At 40.8% G+C, this 13,572-nt stretch overlaps 1 protein-coding gene across 4 annotated transcripts in view; it reads right to left on the reverse strand.

The window, feature by feature from the left end:
• Window positions 1-13,572, reverse strand: part of KLF12 (Kruppel like factor 12) — a 187,532-nt gene that overhangs the window by 63,982 nt on the left and 109,978 nt on the right. For 3 of the 4 annotated variants that reach the window (XM_026843432.1, XM_026843440.1, XM_026843449.1), the window contains one exon: window positions 765-824. The exons of the other annotated variant lie outside the window; for it this stretch is intronic. In XM_026843432.1, the coding sequence (XP_026699233.1) occupies window positions 765-824 (60 nt within the window). The remainder of the gene's footprint in view (window positions 1-764; window positions 825-13,572) is intronic. 4 annotated transcript variants of the gene reach the window in all.

Consider the following 13,572-nt stretch of genomic DNA (forward strand, 5'->3'; position numbering starts at 1 on the left):
AAAATCAACAAAAGAAAGAAGGAGGACAAACAAGCAAGCAAGCACACTGAGAGTGGACATTTAATTGAATAGTATTTTAAAACCCAATAAAACAACAGCAACTAATCCAACAAAAACAAGAACCCTATCAGTGTTGGTACATCCCTTCTGTCATATGACATCATTTCTACTTGGGCAAGTGAGGTGAACCCGAGGTATGTTATGGCATCACAACGCTTGCTGAAACCTCCCAGTCACCTCCCCACTGGGTTTGTATATAAACTCTGCATTCTAAAGCAGGGCATCTACTAGGAGCATTAGACAGTAAGGTTTTTAAATGTTTGCCTCCATGAAAAGAAAGCAAGGAGACATTTGCAAAGACCTTTTCCTATATTTTACAGCTTTGCTTGTCGACTGTTTCATGGTAGCTGGCAACGACTCATTGTAACATGAGCTGTTGATTCACATTAACTTTGTTACTGAATTTCAGTAGAGTATTTTCAACATTTTAAACTGCATTAGTGTATATCAGACAAGTTATTTTTTTCCTATTCTCATATTTTAGTTATTGGGATTTGGAAAAAAAAAAAAGCACTTTCCCATGATGGACACCACCATCCTCCCAGCCCCAACACAGCAACAGCAAAAGTCAACTTCAGACCTTGCTGAGTCCCCACATATCCCCCAGCTGTGACATAAAGAAGGAAAGAAAGCTGAAAAGCACTGCTACTAGACTTTGTCAATAAAACAGAACATTATATAATACACAATAAAATGCTTCATACCTGGAGTTGAAAAAACGAAAAGGGTTAACAGCTGACCTGGCACAGCCCCACATGCTCTCTCTGGAAATTGAACACAGACAATTAGGAAATTTAAATTACCCCAAACAATTGCAGGGGACTTAGACATGCTTGAGGAACACTTACTGCAAAGTAAGCACATGGCCTTATTGTGGAAGGGTCTTTAGTTTAGGATTCACTTAAAGCTCCTTCTTAAACTGAAATTGTTCTGTAGAGGTCCTGACTAATGCTAAGCAAGTCATTAGGAGCTCTGCCATTAATTTGTATCCAAGCAGAGTCAAATTTTAAGGATCCAGGTGTCACGGTGATAATTCTGGATCATGGTGGATCATATTTTCTTATTAAAAAATAATCAGTGACCAAGAGGAAAACATTAATGAGAATCTAGAGCAAGCAGACATTGCATGATGAGGAAACAGAGGTTGGAGCAAATGTCTGCTCCCAGAATTCTGCTGCTTAAGTAGTATTATTCCCAATATATGACTGAAAAACCTAGACTTTAACACTTTTTACTTAAAACCAAGACTCCAGGGAAAATAGATAATCTTCTAGAACATTATTTGTAATATTGAATACCGCAAATATATGATGTCATAGATGTATAAACTCCTATGTTGGGATTTAGACTATGCAGAACGCTCCTTTTCACTGACAAATTTTGATCTACTGCATGTGCTCAAACAAGAAGCATCATACTGCTGGCTTTTGGAAACAGTTCCAACACGTTAGGAAAAAAAAAAAAGAGAGAAACCTGTAGAAAGCCAAGTCCATGAATAACCCCCTTCAGTTCTCTCTGTGGTTTAGACCTCAAATGTACCATGAAATTAGTCTGAGGCCAACGCCCAAGAAACTAGCAAAAATATTAGAATAACAACATGAATCATAAAAATCTTCTAGCACACTAGCAGTTGAATGCATTTGTAATGGAACCATTTTGGATCATTTATAATGCTCAATTAAAATGGCCAGGTTGGCACAGTAATTGTTGAAAGTGAAAAAAAATTTTCAAAGCAACTTTTCTTGATTTATATAATTGCACTTTCCATTGGCCCTTGGAAACCTACACATAATCTATTTTCTCCCAAGATTTTACACTGCATCTTTTGAAACTCTCACATTTCCTTGCTTCAAATGTACAGTAAATACTCTTCTTCTTTACTGTTTGCTTGATTCTAACATTTGCTAAATGTTAAATTTCTGATAATGACAGAAATCTTCTATGAAGATGACAAAATAATGCAAAGAATTTTCAGTCCAAGTTATTAGCTCTATCACAGCCTGACATTGGGTTTTTTCCAACTTCTCTTTCCACTCTCCGTGTAGAGTCTCTCCCTTCTGCAGAAACATATCTCAGGTATGTGTCCCATGGTATCACCAGGTATGGATTTTATTTCACAGTTGCATCAGTACTTAATCAAAGGGCACTGGGACAAAATCTCCCCTACCCCATTAGCCCTCAACTGAAATCAATATGCACTGGAAAAATGGCAACTGGAAACCATAACATTGACTGTTCTCTCCCATGTCAATTAATTTATAATCATCTCTGTGTCTTATTGGAAAAATATTTATTCCTACAGCTGATACAAAGAGCAATGACCCAGAAGTCACGACTCTAAATTTCATACACTTCTTTTCATAAGGGTCCCTTTTTAAAAAATAAGCAATAAGGCAGACAAAAATACAGTTGGTGAGGATGATAAGTACTTGGATGCTGAATTTTTGTCAGTGGGAAATTTAGCAGACAACTAAAACTCTGGTTAGAACCTACAGTATCCAGGCACTGAAGCAAAAGACACCCAGACATTCTCCAACCAATCTCATAGACACTTAAAACATACTCTGTTCCTCTCTGTTTGGCCTGAAAGCCAAATGGCTATGGCTTCCCACCCGACCTCTGCTCTGATCCAGAAACCATGTGGAGAAATGCCCAACCCTTCCCTCTCCTCTGGGATTTGAATGTTATCTGTGCAATGAAAATGGCTAAAGCACACCTGACAACATGGGTTTTGCATAAAAGGGCTCTGTAATAGTCACTTTTCAATCCAAAATGTAAGTGTAGGAGGAAAAAGAAGAGGAAAAGCACATTGTAGCACCACTCCTGTATATCTTTTGTACAGTACCCTTGTGTTCCAGAATTGGCAAATGTAGGTATCTGGCTTCCTGACTCAGTGTTATAACCACTAGGTTTTTATGTCAGGAGTGGGTGGCTGCACCACTGCTGCTGCTGGCCGTCACATTTAACAGAGTGAAGTCTGGTAGGAAGAGCATGCTCTGGGCTTTAAAACAGGTAGAAATAGGTAATCTCAGAACAAAGCACTTAATCTCTTATTTTTCACAATGGGAAGTTGGGAACATAAGACATCTTTTTTTTTTCCCCCATAACTGTATTTTAATGAACACCTACAGGCCAGAAGCCCAAGCGCCAAAGAGAGCAGAGATGATTCACAGCCAAGTACCTAGCAGGTAAATGGAGCCAGCTCTAGGAAGCTGGTTGCTCTGCCATTGAACTTCCGAGCATTTAACTCTGTGTTGACTATGTTGTCAGAGTGTTGTTGCCTTGTGTAGGTGCTCTGAAATACTGCTGGAGCCAAGCACCTATTTTATAACCTCACACCACCTCCACCAGACCCCCCTGAAACAGGCAATCTGCACCTCATCTCAAGTGCCCACGCTGTTATGGCTTATTCTGGTTCTGGGCACCCCCAGTATTTCATGTGTGTTGCAAACATATGGGGATAGCGGCACCTCTACACCACACAATATATTGACCTGTTACAGACCTGCATGTACTTGGTAGCTCCTCTCAATCAAGAGGAAAAATGCATTTTATTTTGATTATGCCTTAGCAGTGCCTAAGAATCTCAGAAACAGTATGGTGACAGAAACAGCAAGTAGTTCGGAAGTGGAAATACTGAGTGCAAAGTGAGTCAGCATATTCAGCTGAGTAAATAATTTTCAGCAAATAATTTATTATAGAACATTATCCTGTTATTCTGATTTTGAAACTTTTATGACTGAGATTTTGATCATTATTCTAGTTCCTCCTGTGAACTTATTTGACTCTTTGGCCCTGATAAGCAGCTGATCACGGAGATAGCAATGGTCATCAGTTCTTAAGAGAAACACCATGGTGTTCACACCTATGTGAAGCTATCTGTCTATCTGACAGCAACGTGTGTCCCTGATTTATCATGCAGTATCCCAGCCCTATGCTAGATGTCGTATTTTTAATGCAAATAATTGAGGGAGATATTTTGACAAGATTGAGACTCCTGTTGACTTTTAATGAGTACATAAATGCAAGCATTTCTTTTCATGCCTGCCGGCAGGGTCTATTCATTTCCAGGTTATTTCATTTTTCAGGCTCTGTTTGCAATGCTGGAGATTTCTGCCAGAAGCAAATACTCTAGGCAGACCTTAGGATGAGCATTTTTTAGGGCAGTCTCTGACCTCAGTACCTGCCAGCCTGCTCCACACTGCCTAAGCTTAGCAATACATGCTAGGCAAGAGTGGTTTTGCTCACTGCTGTCTCCTCTGATCCACCCTGGTCTCTTCCTTATTTTCTATCTGCCTCAGTTTTCATATTACCTTGCAGTGCTGTATCCTGTAGCAACTCAGGATATCCCAGAAGGGTAAATAAACAAAAATAGGACCCAAAACTTCACTCTTGACACATCTTTAGTTTGTCACAGCTATAATAATGAAGGTGCTCAGCTTGACTCTGAAGCCTGTGACTATCATTACTTCTGACACACCACAGGATTAGATGCCATTATATCAGCCATCATGTTGCTTTCCTGCTTGTTTCAACCTCCCGTTCCTTTCATTTTGGTTAGAGTAACTTCATCCATGTGGTGGCTTTAAGCTCCAATTATTTTTTTCCTGATGCATCCATATCAGTAATGCTCATGTCCTCAGTCACATACACATGGAGAATGGCATCTCCTTGGCACACAGGCTCAGCACAAAAAACCTCTTCCATATCCATCATCCAGGAACTTCTTTTCACTCCTCTTTATCTCCAGCTTAAAAAGAACCCGCTGTCAGAAAAGAGGTTGCAGTGGAGTCACTACTAGTGAAAGAGGATTGAACTAATAAAGGGGAAAACCTAGCACACTTTTTTCTCATTGTGCAGCAAAATAGGAAAATGGCAGAAAAAATGTGGGCTTTTTTTTTCTTTTTTTTTTAAGATCCCTGTATTCATGTGCTCACTCAATTAGGCCTTGCTAAACAGTGTTCCCTTCTTGATAGTGCGCTCCTCTGCATGCAGTTTACAAACCTCTGACCTACTGTGGTGGGTTGACCGTGGCTGGACATTAAGTGCCCAAAGCTGGCTATCACTCTTCTCCTCAACTGGGCAGGGGAGAGAAAATATAACAATAGGTTCTCAGGTTGAGATAAGGGCAGAGAGGTCACTCACCAATTACTGTCATAGGCAAAACAGGCTCGACTTGGGGAAAATTACTTTATTACCAATCAAATCAGAGTAGGGTAATGAGAAATACAAACTAAATCTTAAAACAACTTCCCCTCACCCATCCTTTCTTCCTGGACTTAACTTTACTCCTTATTTTCTCTACTTCCTCGCCACCAGTGGCGCAGGATGATGGGGAATGGGGGTTGTGGTCCGTTCATCATACGTTGTCTCTGCTGCTCCTTCCTCCTCAGGTAGGACTCCTCACACTCCTCCTGCTCCAGTGTGGGATCCCTCACATGGCAGACAGTGCTCACTAACTTTTCCAATGTCAGTCCTTCCCACGGCGATGCAGTGCTTCACAAAGTGCTCCAGCATGGGTCCCCCGTGGGGTCACAAGTCCTGCCGCCAAACCTGCTCCAGCGTGGGCTCCTCTCTCCACAGGGCCTGCCAGGAGCCTGCTCCAGCACGGGCTTCCCAGAGGGTCACAGCCTCCTTCGGGCACCCACCTGCTCTGGTGTGGGCTCCTCCCCGGGCTGCAGGTGGAGATCTGCTCCCCCGTTACCCCCCATGGCTGCAGGGGCACAGCTGCCTCACCATGGGCCGCACCGCGGGCTGCAGGGGAATCTCTGCTCCCGGGCCTGGAGCACCTCCTGCCCCTCCTTCTTCACTGACCTTGGTGTCTATAGAGCATTTTCTCTCACATACTCTCACTTCTCTCTACAGAAAGAGGTTTTTTCCCCTTCTTAAATATGTTATCCCAGAGGCGCTACCACCATCACTGACAGACTCGGCCTTGGCCAGCAGTGGGTCTGCCATGGAATCGGCTGGCATTGGCTCTGTCGGACATGGGGGAAACTTCCAGCAGCTTCTAACAGAAGCCACGTCTGTAGCACCCCAGCTACCAAAAACCCTGCCACATAAACCCAATACAACTACATAACTTTTTTTTGTTTTGAATGCACTGATCCAAACACTCAGGAAACATTTTTCTGTAAGTCAGTATAAGCACTGCTATTAAGATTTAATTGTGCTGCATGTTTGTCTGTCACAAAATCACAGGAACTGCCTTATGGAAAAGGAAAGATAAAAATTTATCTGATCTAGATAATGGAAAAAAGAAGTAATTTTAGCTCAAGTGACAGCAGAGGACAATGCTCTTTCTTTTTCTTATCAGTTTCTTTTTCTTCGCAGTTCACTGAGGTAGTTTCATTGTGGCTTTTTCTGGCAGTGTTTTGCTATCTAATCCACACTGATGAGTATTTGCTACAGCTGTGAATTTCTTAATGCACACAGCCTCTGCTTTCTGGGCTGAATTAGAACGAAAAAACAAAAAAGCTGAATAACGAATCACTGGGGAAACAGCTGCCAAATAGGTGTACAAACTGCTAAATGGGTAGCAGTAACGCATAATGTTACTTATAATTCATTCTTTGGTGTCATGCTTTTCAAGCAATTACACAATGCCTGCCTCCCTATCAATAAAATACATTTCACATATCTAACCACAAATGACTCAAGCTTCATTCTGGAGCAACACACTGTAGTGGATTAAGCATGGGACTAGAAGGTAGACATTCCTGATCCCAGCTCATCTTCTGCCTTGCTGCATGGCCTTGAGCAAGTCACTAACCTGTGGATAATTATAATATTTGAACACACAGGGGACCTGTTTAGTTTAATTAGTTACTGTTTGCAAAGCACTTTAAAGATAAAAAGTGCTATATGAATTATAATTGTACACTGTTGTTTTGGGGCTTTTTATTCTGAAGCACATTTGTGTAAACATGTTTAGTAACATAAAATCCCAATAATGGCACAATTTGGCCACTACCTTAAAATGACTTTCCCTTCTTAGACTAAAATTTAAATTAATTAACAAATGTAATCTATTTTTGAGAAGACAATTATATGAGACAACTCAATACAGACACTGAACTGAAGCTGGGAAACAGGATCTTTGAAAGTTTGCTTGTGATGGATAACGGTAATGAAAGTGACATACAGAGAGGTATCTATGAACTCATACATGTTACAAATACCTTTCTTGCTGCACCATACTGGTTCCTCAAAATAGCCTAAGTGGTGAGTTACTTTTTTTTTTCTTTTTAGCATCCAGACTTCTGTTACAGTTTCAGGGCTAATCATTAGCCCCAATGAAGTTAATGGTAAAACTTCCCTGGACTTCAGCAGAGCCAGAATTCCTTGGTTCTTCCAGCTTATTAAGCAATTAATTTAAATATTTTTCTTAAAAGGAAAATATTACTCCTAGCAGTGGTGTGGTAAAATATGTATTGAGAAGCAATATCTAGGACATTGTGATTCGAGAGAACAGACAGCCTAATGGTAATGTGTCCTTGCTCTAGATTCATCTACTCAGCCGTCATGGTAACTTCCTGTTACAGGGGAGACAGGAAAACATACTTCTGCACAGACCAAGCTAAAAGCACTTTTATTTTCAAATTAGCATTCTTCAGGGAACAATTTGACAATAACCCTGTCTCCTAACACACTGTCATTTAAGCATTACCGTCCTCCTTTCAAAACAGGCAGCGAAGTCAATTTTTTTGTAGAAGCTGCTTTTGATTTACAGTTGCTGTCCACCTGGCCCTTGTTCCTAATGATCACTGGCTGATGGGAAATCTGTTATCCTGGCAAAAGCCTCTGGGACATATACTGGCAAATTTCCACCAAAAATCCTAGAATCTCTGTGCATGCACAGAATAGTATCCTTTGACTTTACTACCCACCTGTCAAGTTATTTAACTTTTTTTTTTGGTAAAATATTGCATATAAAAAACAAAAACAAAAAAGAAAATGAACCTTTTTAGACTAGCATAGGTCCATTTGGATTACTGAAACAAAAGGCTCATAGTTAGTACCTAAAGAGAAATTCCCAAAGCTATGTAGGGCTTTCAAACTCCTGCAGTAGAAGTCCTTAGTACAGCTTTAGGCACATTCATTTTTATATACAAACAAAGGATTCTGAGAATTCAAATGTTACTAGAATAAAGTTTATACAGCGCCATATAAATACACTGTAGAAGTCAGTACGTACTTAGGGAGTTATCTGAACCTCATGTAGGTAGGAGAAATCACACCTATAGTAGTTGCATGGGCCCAAAGTTTAGATGTACTAGTTCAGTTTCTTTTTGAGTCACAGACCTCCAGCATGGCCTTAGAAAATCACGTAGAGGGGGATTCCTCATATATAACTTCAGCAATTATTAGTTTTATCACTCTGCTTAAGCCATTTGTCCAAGCAAATGGGGGGGAAGGCAGGCACCTCCAAAAGGTAGATGATCACAACTGATGAGATGATTGTACCTAGAAGTATGCACATCTCTCCACTAAGGAAATCCGAATTACTTTAGCCTAGCTGTTAGATTACACTGTGAGAGATGAACCTTGCTGCAAGGGTATGTCCAAACTGAACAGTCCAGTACTGCCCAGAGGTTCCCTAAGCTGGCTGAGACACAGCACACCTCTTCCAGATCAATGGTGCTCTTGGGTCATTAACCAACTTACAACCCAGCAACACCTTTCATGGCAGAAACCTTTTATTTTCTGGCACAGGATACACATCCCCGAAATAATGACACTGGGGGCATCAACCGCAATACAGGTGATTGCCTGCCTTACAGGGCTTTATGTCACCAGTGTCTTTCACTTGCGTATCTGCATACACACCAATCTCTATGAATGTTTAGTAAGTCTTGTAAAGTGATTCTGGAGGAGGCTGAGAAGTCCCACTACATAACAGTCTGTGGGGAGGTGGGAGGCCCACAGGCAGTTCTACTTTGTAAGTGCGGGGTCCAATTTTCTCCTCAGGAGTGTTGGAGCAACCGTGCAATCTTCTGCTCTAAAGCCTCACTACAATGGAAAAATGCATCCCAGACTTTGGAAATCTTCAGGAGAAAATTTAGACCAATTAGCATTCTCCAGTAAAAAAATACTTTATTGAGAAATTCTGGACCAGCACTAGTCAGTTCTCTATCTGTAAAATCACCATCCAATTGCGTGCTAGTTTTAAAATGAGCATTTGTTCACAGAGGGCAGATGTACCAGAGGAGCAAGAAGCAAAGTTCACACAAGTACTGCCAAAACACCCTCGTTTATGTTTCTTGGAGACTCAGGAAAAAGTATTTTGTCTAAAAGTCGAAGAAAAAGATGAGGTGAAAGTTCCCTGTAATGAATACCACAATGGTAGTAATGATTGCAGCTGAAGTAGGAAAACAGACAGTTTTTATCAGTGCAGAAAAATAATGGCTGATGGGAACACAGTTATAAACTTCAAAAGACATAAAAATCAACCACAGGAGTTGATTTACATTGAAGAAGAGGAGGGAGAAAATAAAGAGAACTAAGGAGAAAATTTCAGATTTGAAAAATACATATCAATTTAAGAGAGTACATTGGTACTGTGGCTATGCTGTCTGTCTGCTTTGGAAACTCTTTTTCACTAGTGCAGTATCCAAAACTAACTTCCACTGTATTGCAATAACAAAAGCCAGCAGAATTTAAAAATAAAGTAAGGTGATCACATTATCACCAATGTATCAATCACACAATGCAGCCAAAGAGAAGGGGGGTACGGTGAAAGCCCCTAATCTCTGTTTCATACAAGCACTTAGAGACACTCAGCTCAGCGCAAAGAAGAGTTCACGTTAAAGGTCACCACAGTCACATCCAAATGACAAATCACTTTACTTTTAATTAACTGCAGCTATTACTACAAGTATTCAGGACTTCCTCTCTGAATTTTGTCTCTCCATTACTCCCAAAAAACAAGCAGTGACCTTAAGCATCAACAGTTTATACGCACAGTCCATCTTTTCCTTGACATTATTTGAAAGAAAAAAGGGTTTTGTCAAAGGGGTTCCCCTCTGCCTACAACCCCTAAGGAGAAAAAAGTCTAGAGAGAGGAGGAGTTATTTCTGGATCTTTAGATTTTTATCAATACACTGCATAAAAGCTGATGCTAAAAATCACCCTCTGCCTCTCCCACTTCTGCCCTCAGCCTCTGCAAGTAGATCTTCTGTTGTGCATCCTCAGGGAGAGAGAGCTGCATGCTGTAAAATAATGTATCTTACTGTGCAGGTGTGCAGGGGAAGAAGGAGATGCATGCCCTGTTAAGGGTTTGCATTACTGCTTATCATGGAGATGGCTCCTGCATCAGGGCTGCCTAGGGATGGAAAGGCTGCCAGGCTGAGGGAACAGTACATTGCCTCTGAGACGGGCCCCTGAAAAGTTTTACTGGTCTTCTAGGGCTTGACTAATGCCTTCTCTTCCCTTGGCTTCATAAAGATTTCTAGAGCGTATCTGAGATTTGACCCTGAACATATGATGCTATTCTTGCTGTGTAATAAGCAACAGTGGTGTCAGACATACAGAAGCAGATCTGCTCTTTGTTAGAGCGCTACATGTCGAAATGAGTTTGTAAAACACTCTACAAAAAGGATGAAATGCTGCTTTCAATGCAAAGCCCACTGAAATCTACATATTGCTGCAATATTCATTATCAGACAGAGCATATTATCTGAGATTAATACATTATTTTTAGTCCATATTATGGTAAGGCATAGCAACTGCCATAAAGCACACTGTCACATAAAGAAATTTCACCAAAGTACCGTGCTTGAAATAATGACTTTGTTTATCTATAATTTTACATTATTGATTGGGTTTGCTGAACTGAAGAAGGACCATGAAGGCATTCCAAAAGAACTACTGAGAAGTCTGGAAGCTCAGCCAATACAAAACCAGCAGCAAGAAGGCAATTTCCCTGACAAAAAATAGTCATACTTGATTATTTTACAAATATGCAAGCAAATTACATTCTGTTTAAGTAAATAAGAACTAATGCCAAACATGTGGCTTTTAGTGTCTGATTGTCACAATTTTTACTTGTAACAATTTTTGTCTTCTAAGACTACAGAAGACCTGAAACAAAGCAGCAACACAGCCAGATGCTTTTCACATAGACATTCCAGACTGTCCTGTGACCCAGCCACGTAAAGGTAATTTCCAAGACAACAAGCTTAAAAATGGCTACATTAAAACAACAGTTCCTCCCCAAATATTGACTAGTTGATTTACTTCTACTGGTGGTTAAAACCTTGGCATTGCTAACACCAACTAACTGATTTAGATCCAAGGGAAGATGCTGGAGCATTCAGCATCGTCCTGTCACTCCCAGCTTCTGGCACGCTGACACCCCACAGTCAGGCGCTGTGGACTGCTGTACCCTCACCTCACACCAGAAATCTGCAGTGCTGACACGTGTGTCCCAGGCAGCTGTCTGCACCGCCTGCAGTCAATGGAGAGGAACAGGAGCTCATGGGCTTGAGTCTCTCTCCTTAAATTAGACAGCTAGAATAGGTCAAAAGAATTACTGCCTGGACATGTCAACTGCCATCCAGTCTGTATACAGGGATGTGAGGTAACTAGCTTGGATGCAGATACCTACATTGCAGGTGTCTAACTAGGTGTTGTGGCTTAATCCCAGCCAGCAACTAAGCACCAAGCAGGCAGTCACTCACTCCTCCTCTCTCCCAGTGGGATGGGAAGGAGAATTGAAAAAACAGTAAAACTTCTGGGTTGAGATAAGAACAGTTTAATAACTAAACTAAAATATAATAATAACAGTAATAACAATGAAAAGAAATATAACAAAAAAAGAGAGAATAAACCCCAAGAAAGGACAAATGACGCACGATATAATTCCTCACCACCCCCTGACCAATGCCCGAGCAACAATCCACCCCTCCTGGCTAACTCCTCCAAATTTATATACTGAGCGTGACATTCTGTGGTATGGAATATCCCTTTGGCTAGTTCAGGTCAGCTGCCCTGGCCATGTTCCCTCCCAGCTTCTTGTGCACCTGCTTGCTGGCAGAGCATGGGAAACTGAAAAATCTTTGACTCAGGTTAAGACTAAAACACCAGTGTGTTATCAACATTATTCCCACACTAAATACAAAACACAACACTGTACCAGCTATTAGGAAGAAAATTAACTCTATCCCAGCTGAAACCAGGACACTAGGCAAGACAAATCCTGAACCCCACAGAGAGCACACAGAGAATCAGGAGCCTCACCGAGGCCCCACATTGCGTGAGGGGCTACATGGGACCAACCCAAAGGAAATAACCACTACAGGGTACTTGAAATCCTTTTGCTCCTGAAGAATAGGCAACAAGAGGCAAATAAATATACATACATCTATATACATTTATAATCCTTATGCAGGATAATTTAAAACATGTCTGAAACCCAAACAGGAAAAGGTCAACTGCTGTCTGGCATCTGCCACAACCATCTGCAAACTAGGCTTGGTATCTTCTTTAACAAGATTGCACAACAGCAATCCAGTACTAAAGGAAAGGATGCTGCCATCCCTGTGGAGGTGCCATGCTGTACTTCCCAGTCAATATATGCAAGAAATTATTTTTTGTTGCTAACTGTACAACTATTCACATGAAAGAGCTTACAAGCTCACTTAAGAAAGAACACACTCTGTGGGACAGTCTTCTAGACTCTGGGGTCCAGCCTGCCTCACTTGGGCACTTAGCTTAGACCTAAGCTTTACTGCCTACTGAAGCAGTCTTCCCATGCATGCCCCTACACTGCCCAGTTATTCAGCAGAACAGTTTCCACGTCCTCAAGAGGAAATTCCTGTCTGCTAAGTTTAGACACTGAAATTGAGCACACAGGATCTCCCTTTGGAAGGCTTCAAAGGCACTTTCCTTTCTGCAACAAGGGTATGTAGAATGCAAGCTTTTATTTTCAGTGGACTGCTCTGCTAAACATTATTAAGGTACATGTTAGATGCCTAAATTCAGAATAGAGCCTGCCTGTAAAGCATGATATTATAGACTGGGAAAGAAATGGATTGAGTGAAGTTGGTATAATGTGCTAATGTCTCTTTTCAGCTCAGCAGCTGTATGTGTGGTGTCTGTGACTGAGAATAAAATAAAGAAGACAAATTGCAGATCACAGTCAAATTAGATTTTCCTAATGGGGCTTTTGAAATAAACTAACAGATTACTGTTTAAATGAAACCTGTAACAAGGATGAGTTGATGTTATATTATTAAATTTCTTAATTTAATTCTTAAGCTCCAGAGCCAGACAAGTAATATTCAACACATTTACCTTCACAAACTGTGGAATGCATTGTGGAAAAGATGAAAAAGCTCTTCATGGTTTGACCAATTCTCTAAGCGTTCAAGCAATATCAAACACAGAGAACAGTATCTGCCTAACAGTCATATATTATAAGTATTTACTAGCACCCCATGCTTCCTCTTTTCATTAATTAGACAGAACTATGTAGCGCAAAATCATGACGGGTTGTTTGATTTTTCTAGC

Source organism: Athene cunicularia (genome assembly GCF_003259725.1).
Source record: "Athene cunicularia isolate RWA chromosome 1 unlocalized genomic scaffold, athCun1 chr1_part1, whole genome shotgun sequence".
Lineage (NCBI taxonomy): Eukaryota > Metazoa > Chordata > Aves > Strigiformes > Strigidae > Athene > Athene cunicularia.